The sequence below is a fragment of the Alligator sinensis genome, unplaced genomic scaffold, assembly GCF_000455745.1.
Source record: "Alligator sinensis unplaced genomic scaffold, ASM45574v1 scaffold59_1, whole genome shotgun sequence".
In the NCBI taxonomy this organism is placed as follows: Eukaryota; Metazoa; Chordata; order Crocodylia; family Alligatoridae; genus Alligator; species Alligator sinensis.
Genome location: NW_005841878.1, coordinates 2909374 through 2917392, shown reverse-complemented (window position 1 = coordinate 2917392; position 8019 = coordinate 2909374). Strand labels below are relative to the sequence as shown.

Sequence of the window (8019 nt, the reverse complement as noted above, 5' to 3'; positions counted from 1 at the left end):
GGGGGAGCCACTGAACAAGCAGCATGCCGAGGCAGGAGCTGCACCCCGCCTTTCCCCTCCCCACCCCCCACGAGCCATGGCTCTGTCCTGCATCCCCTGGCCCCGGCTGGACAGAGCCTTCCCCTGTCCCAGCCCCACACCCTTCGCAGCACGGGGACCTTGATCAGCCCCCCCACACCCCTCCCCTTCCACCACAACAGACTTACCAGCTGCACACAGCTCTCCATGCTGCTGGCTGTGCTCTTCACTGCCTATGTGCTGCACTGTGGCTGCACCTGCACATGTGCATGGGCCATTTATTGGCCAAATTATTGGTCACTTCAGGCTGATTTCTGATATAGACAATTTTCTTTATATTAGTGCCAATCCGACATCGGACCGATGTATCAGTGCACCTCTACTAATTACCCATTTTAATATTGGTATCAGACCTGTTACAATGTAAGGGAGGTAAACTTAGATCATCACTCTTTCTGGTGACAATAGACTCAGCATAAAATGAGCACACTAACTTTTTTGAAAAGCTGGGTCCAATAGAAAAGAGATATTTCTCTGGAAACAAACACTAGCGAAGGTAGCAATAAACAAAAACATGGTCTTTAATTCTTTCACTGGAATAACATTTTGCAGTAGAAACATGAAGGCTAAACTATACAAGTAGTTACACGAGTACTATACTAAGAAAGACTATATATTTAACTGCTGTAAGTTAAATAGGAGGCAGAATTTTAAAGTAAAATTTAATATATTTCAGTTACTCATTTTAATTAAAAATAGATTAACAGAATTGTTGACTCTACATGTTATTTGCTTAAATAAGCAATAACAGAGAAGGTGTCAGAGATACGAGATACAGAAATATAGGCATTTTAAATGATCATTTAATAATCACTCAGCATGAGTTCAGTCTAGTTTTACCTAACATCTTTATTAGTGATCTGGAAGAAAGAGTAAACAACATATTGATTACTTTCCATGAATGCTACTAACCAGAAACTGTTGTAAAAAGAAAAAGGAGAAAAAACCAACCCCAAAACCTGGGGAATCAGATAGCTTAGCATTATGCACAAATAACACAGCTTTCCACAAAGGTAGGAGGGCAGAGGTATTGGCCTCCAATCATAAAGAACCAGAGGTGAATGCCAGCAAACTCTAGCATATATCTGAAGGGTCCCAAAGTGACCCTTCAGATTTGATATTAATCAGGTAATGTGGTCTGGATGGCATTATACCATAGGCAGGGCAAAAGAGGCACTGGAATGAAATATTCTGTGGACTGTTTTCTAGCTTTTAAAATCAGCACACCAAAATCACATACTATCTCAACATCATGTCCTTTGGGCAATGGGAATTTTGGATCTAGGAGAAAATGCTAACATACTGTTTACTCTTCCACAATTAAAAAAAAGAAAAATACCAGTTTTGCTTTAGCATCTTGAATAGGAAATATCTGATCCATCCTATGAAAGATATATTCAAACCTAGGCAGACAAGGTTCTTTGGGTAAATTCGATATTTTTTATCAAACCAACTCAAATGGTTGGAAAAATTCTTCCAACCATTTGAGTTGGTCTAATAAAAGACCAGCATGGCTACAACCTATACTCAAACCTAGACACGCAATGTGAAGATGTTTGTAAAACAGTAATAGCTGAAAACGCTGGTTGAGAAGCAGCAGCCATAACATAAATAACATTTTGAAGAGGAAAAAAAACTATTCCTGATAACGCAAAATGTACTGAAAGAAGCACTGGAGCATGAACTGAAGGGAATAATCCTCCACTGGAAAAGTTAACTATATACCCTAAAACAGGGCTGTCCAACTGGTACATCTGACTCCAAGGGGCTAAACTGTAACTCCTAAGATTCCCAGTCTGCTTCCCCTACTACTGCTGTTGTTACTCTGGGCTCCCCCTCCACCAAATCTGGCTTCCATACCCACCCAAACTCCACGGGCAGAGACAGGGACAATGAGGCTGAGGGAGCCCCCAGTTGGGCAGCTTGTGGAGAGGGTGGTGTAGCATAGTGGGGCAGTGCCAGCACAGTACAGTGGGGTACACCATACCCACCACATGATGCAGCACAGTGGAATGGTGGCTAGCACATGTTGTGGTGTGGCATTCAGAGCACAATTGTGCTGCCATGGTACAGTAAGTATCATGGCAGCACAGTGTAATGTGTGCGCGGTCTGTGTAGCATATGGCTGGGGGGCTTGTGGCCCTTGGCCACTCAGAAGTTTGTTAGTCCTGCCCTAAAAGTAAGATTCTCTTCTATTTGAATCAGTGTTTTGTCATTATTTTAAAGATAAAACAGAATTAATACTTAAGATAAAACAACTTCTAAACTTACAGAAGTGGAAATCTTCTTTGCTGTTTCTGAGATTACTTGCTCCAGTGGTTTCCAGAGCTGAAATGCATAGCGACCTGAAAAATATTGTCATAAAAAAACAACCATTACTTACTTAATTCCTAAATCTCACCTCAATTACTCATTTTTGCTAAATAAAATATCATAAGATAATAGGAATTTTGGTATAAAAAAAAATCTGCAGTTTTATTCTCTTAATTTCATTTTTTAAATTCTCATATTTTCTTAACCTCATGGCAACAGTTCGATGATGAGTTTATAGTGGTTCACACAATTCAATATTTACAGTAAGAGAAAGAACAATGCTGTGGGTTTTTTAATCTAAAATGAAACACATGAACTGTAAGACCTACAGTGCTTATTCACAAGCTCAATGTATTCAGACACATTTTGTAGGATGAACTGAGTTATTTACCTCATGAATTTTAGGAAAAACAGCAACATGCAATCTTAGCTTGGAAGTGCTATATTCACTAACTTACTCAGAGCATAATGCAGTTCTCCCTAAATATTACTCAAGAGCTTTTTTTCCTCCCCTTCTTTAACCTATTTATTACAGGGTTCTTACAGCTTCATTCCAGTATCACATTTGGTGAATAACTATGCATTTTTATTTGCTTGGGGAAAAAAGCAGTCTTACCATGAATAAAGACTCTATTTGTAGTCAAGTTAGGCTTGATAGTGCTTCCTCCACAAGCCAGTGAATTCTACTATGTGCCAAGAAGGTGGAGAAGGTTTACGAAGTTCAGGAACAGAACTTGTACCACATACTACATAGTAGGAATTTTCTCCAAGTTACTTTAATTATATACTAGCAATTTAAATCATAATTATGTCTGATATGTATTAGTTTAAAAAATAAAACAATCTCTTTGTCACATACTATTTTGCTTTTTCATTTTTAACAACTGCCATGCCCAAACAAGTAATTTTAGTTGTAACAGAATGTGTTTCGGTTTATAAAGAAGTCCTGCTAATATGGCATATACAACGGCTCTTAACTACTAACATTTTGTACTATTTTTTCAGTTTCGATTAACAGAGCATCAGGTTCCTGTCAGAGGATATTGTTATGGTTTTCTATGCTAGAGTAAAGAGCCTTTACTCTCCCAAATCTTACCCTTGTACACAGGGATGAAGTAATATTTTTTTCATTATTATTGTAAAACAGATGATACTTCTTTATTTTTTAATTTATAACAGGTTTTACAGTACAAATGGTTCTTGTAATATTTTTTCTGTATCCTCTCCTTTTTCAAAATCTACTTTGAATTGTGGACCCCAAAATTAGACACAATATTTCAGTAGCAGTCTCATCAAGGGCATGTAAATTCTTCCAACTCCCATTAGATTTGCCCTATTTATATACCCAAGGACATAGGCAGACAAGGTTCCTTGGGTGAATTTGACAACCTAAATCCCTATACCCAAGGACTGCATTCACATGTGTGGACGTTTAGTTCCCCAGGGACAAGTAGCAGCGGCTCACCTTGCACTTTAGCGTGCAGCAAGTTAACCTGGGTGGGGTAGGGGAGGCTGAGGCCAGGACTGGGTTAGCTCCAGCAGCCTTACCTGAGGTCCTGGGGGCCTCCTGGAGCAGCAGCAGTGGTGATTCTGCTGCACAGATATCCAGGGGTCAAAAAAAACCCACGGAAAAAAAGTGGAGCAGCACACGCACAGGCAGCGTTCCCTTGGAGTGCAGAGAACATCTGAATATGCAGTATGTGGCATGGCAGACTTGTTTGCGGTGCCACGTACCGTATGGCTGTGCCCATCTGGACGCGGCCAAGGATTGTGTTTACTCCTTTTGAACAGAGTTTTGCCATGGTAGATTATATTCGCTTTCTTGTTTATCTTACCAGCAAATGCAACAGCTGCAACACCCAGGCCAACTGCTATCATAGTTCCAGCCTACAACAGAAATACAAAGCATAAAATCAGACTGACTTTAAATATAGTCATATTCCATTCTATGAGCAACGGATTTAGTCTCAAGTGTGTAAGTTCTGTAAATGCTGTAAAGCAGAGGTGTCTAACCCTCCTCCCCTTGCCCCAGGACATATCCAGACTGTAGGGTTTCTTGTGGGCTGGATCTGGACCTGGTGGCAACAGCAAGTGGTGGAGGCAGCAGGGCTAATGGCTGTGGCGGCAGCTGAGGTGGCAGAGACACTGGGACAAGTAACAGGCCAACCAGTTGTGGAGTGAGCAGGTCTGTGTTGCATCAGCCCTTACTCAGCTTCCTGTTATCAATCACCATTCCTACGAATCTACCAAATTCACAAAAGTAGGGTGCACGGTGGCTCCTTTAATCTTGCACGTTCCCCTGCGCACGCCTCACCTCTTGCCCCCATCACTGCTGATTAGTGGAGGACCCTACTATTCAGGATCAGCAGGCAAGATAAGCCTATAACCACAGTTTTAAACTTGGCACCATTTCTGCCTCCCTGCCAGTCAGCAGCAAACCGCAGGGCCATCCAGGACCCCTCAGCCAATCAGTGGCAGGAGGCAAAAATTAAGCCATCTTTAAAACCACAGTTTCCGCCTCCCTGCTGATCAGGAGTGAGCTGCAAGTGGGGCCCCTCCACCAATCAGAAGGGGGGAGAGGGACATACAAGATTAAAGGAGCCACAATGCACCCCGCTTCCGCCATGAATTCAGTAGAAGGCCCAATTCTGGGCCCCAGATTCTGCTATTTTGACTCTTGAATTCCCTAGTCTGCCAGGAGCCACACAGACCACTGGAAACATCTCTATGTCGAATCTGGCCCATGGGCTATGTGTTTGATGCCCCTGCTTTAAAGATAGCTCCTAATGCATTCAATATTTTATGACTTGTTCATAAAAGCAAATCATAACCATTTCTCCATGTATTTTAAATTTGCAGCACTTAGCCTTTTTTAAAAGCCTTGGTAAATTTTACTACACAAAATTAGGAATTTGGAAGGCAGTGGGAAATTCTGCACCAGATGTGATAAATTAAATACCTTTAATTGTTCAGTACTATTAATAACCATGACAAAACCTCGTGATTAGTCTGAAGCTACCTACTGCCAGTTTAGCAAATCACATAGTTGTAACAAAACATTTTAAGCAGATAATATAACATGACACACAAAACAATTCAGCTAAGATGAACTGAAATAGTTCATACAGGAGAACTCTAATTTAGTTTAAAAGAACAGAGATGACAGCAACCACAGAATTAATAACTAGAAAATCTGGAGATTTGGACTGGGATTACAAGGGGATCAATGTTTGCATCAAATCACTATATGGGAATCTCATTGTGACAAACTTCCTGGGAATGAGCAAGGAGTATTAACTCAAGCACTGTTCCTAGGCTTACAATAACCAAGAGAGCTCCCGGCCATACTTGGTATTCCTTCTGTAAAGTCAGCAGCAACTGCAGCAGAGGTCACAGGGATGTTAGAGCCTTACAGCTTCTCCCCAGACAGACCCAACCAAGGCATCAATGCCAGTTTTTTCTTCCTACCAATCCTTTAGCCACATGAAGCAGCAGAAAAGAACTAGTAAAGTGCGTCACTGTGTCAAACCTTGAAACCCTATTCTCTATTGTCAACCATATAGGATTCTCCCCTGAGGAAGGGAAGGGTTGTTTTTTTTTCCCCTGAGGAAGGGAATTAATTCAGGGCTATACTGAATTAGTGGCCCATCTAATTCAGCATCCTGCCTTTAACAGTGTCTAGTAGCAAATATAGGCAACCCCTGTTTAACAGTTTTGTTTAGCACTATTTCGCTATAATATTCATTCTACATTCATACCTGATTCCATTTAGCGCTCAGCGAATTTCGTTATAATACTCACAGTCGTCATCTTAGTTCATCAAAAACTTTTAGTTCTGCTTAACACTATTTCCACTTAATGCTCAGTTTTTCAGGAACCAATGAAGAGGGCTAAGCGGGGGTTGACTGTATTTCAGTGGGATATTAATTAAAAAAAAAAACTTAAAGAAGCTAGTCCCTAGCCCCTGTCAAAAAGTGAGATATGCTTCTGCTCTGAAGCAAATTGGTTTACATGGTAGAGAGGTTGTGATCCTATGTTAAATTAAATTTTTTATGTTAGCTTTTACTTCTGAAGATTAATTGTTTAGAAAAGTGTTCTTTTTAATTAGTTTTACATTTTGTTGCCTTTCAGTTTTACAAAATTTCCTCTTGTTCCTGGACCGTGAAAAAGATTAAATATGAGAGCCCAACTTAACTTCACTGTATCCTTATTTTGTTTATATCTCCTACGCTCCTATGATTTTAAGCTAAATCTTTTTAACTTCTCTTTACATGAAAGTCTTGTCAAGTCTTTACCACCTGACATCTTTCTCTGAGTCTCTTCTATTGTGAAATAGGATGACAAGAACACTGAAGTGAGACTGTAAACCTGATTCATAATTCCAGCAGATTGTTTTCCTCCCTTTTCCATGGTTTGTGACCACTGCTCCATATTCATTAAAACTTTCACTGAACTGTCCAGAATGACAGCTAAATCTTGTTTGGCGTGCTCACAGTACTTAGGAGTGCAGCAATGTGTGAAGTGATTAACATTAATCCTCATAATGTTGATTATATTTTATTTATCAAAATTAAGTTTCACCTGCTATTGTGCTGACCACTTTTCCAGGTTTAATAGGTTCCTCTAAAATTTTTGGTTGTGATTATCAGGTGATAATGTTATGAGGTAATAACAACCTACCTAAACAATCTTATTCTTCCATTATCAGGTTTTTATGCATCTCTCCTGCTTGTTGGCCATTCGTTAATTTTTCTTATATACTGTTTTATTTACATATGAATTTTATGCAACCTTTTGTTCCATACACTACTCAGCTGTGCCCAGAGCCTGAGGAAGGGTTCTGCGATACCTAAACACTTGCCTATGTCTATCCCAACCATGCAGCTGGTCTAATAAAAGAGATCACCTACAACAATTCTTGCCCCTCAAGAATTTGTGCTACTCTTTAATACACTGAATTTTTCTGGCACCTGCAACGTTGCCATTTTATCCTTTACCACATCTAATTAATAAACAATACCAGTCTTAACATGAAATGTTACAAATATTTTTCCAGAAATTTTAGAAAGAAAGGTATAAAAATATCTGTGAAAGTCAATTTTGTAGTAAAGCAAATTGCAAGCATGTTGGAAGATGTAACACATGGCATATATTTAAAAGACAAAAGGGACACAGAGTTGTTAAATTATTTAGAATATAATTTATAGGGCTGTACAAAATTTTGGCGGCTGTTTCGTTTTGTATTCGGACGTTTCAACGGTTGAAACACTGAATCTGAAACAAAACGCAGGGCTCTGAAACAGCTCTGAAATGAAATGGGCCATCCGGAACACTTCAGAAAAATTCCAAAACATTTCGGAGCTGTTTCGGAGGAGGGCTTAGGGCAGGAGGGACTGCTCTGATATTGCCATCTGTAGCTGGTGGCCAGGGACAATGATCTGTCCCCGAGTTCCCTTCCAATCCCAGTGCTAGGGAACTGAACCAGGTTCAATTCCCCAGTTCCCCAATCTTTCCCCCAGCTCTCTGATAGCTTCCCCCATCTCTTCCGGGGGACGGGCCCCCGGATGATGCAGGATGACAGCAGGCTGCTGTTTCCAGGCAGCAGTTCTGGGATATTTCTCCAGCCAG

At 40.4% G+C, this 8019-nt stretch overlaps 1 protein-coding gene across 2 annotated transcripts in view; it reads right to left on the bottom strand.

The window, feature by feature from the left end:
• The window catches only part of DNAJC15 (DnaJ heat shock protein family (Hsp40) member C15), a 29036-nt gene that overhangs the window by 13550 nt on the left and 7467 nt on the right, over positions 1 to 8019 (bottom strand). For both annotated transcript variants that reach the window (XR_323079.3, XM_006017316.3), the window contains exons 2-3: positions 4227 to 4278; positions 2350 to 2423 (exon numbers count right to left, since the gene is read on the bottom strand). Coding sequence is in view for 1 of the 2 variants with exons in the window: in XM_006017316.3 (XP_006017378.1) it covers positions 2350 to 2423; positions 4227 to 4278 (126 nt within the window). In the remaining variant the exon portion in view is untranslated. The remainder of the gene's footprint in view (positions 1 to 2349; positions 2424 to 4226; positions 4279 to 8019) is intronic.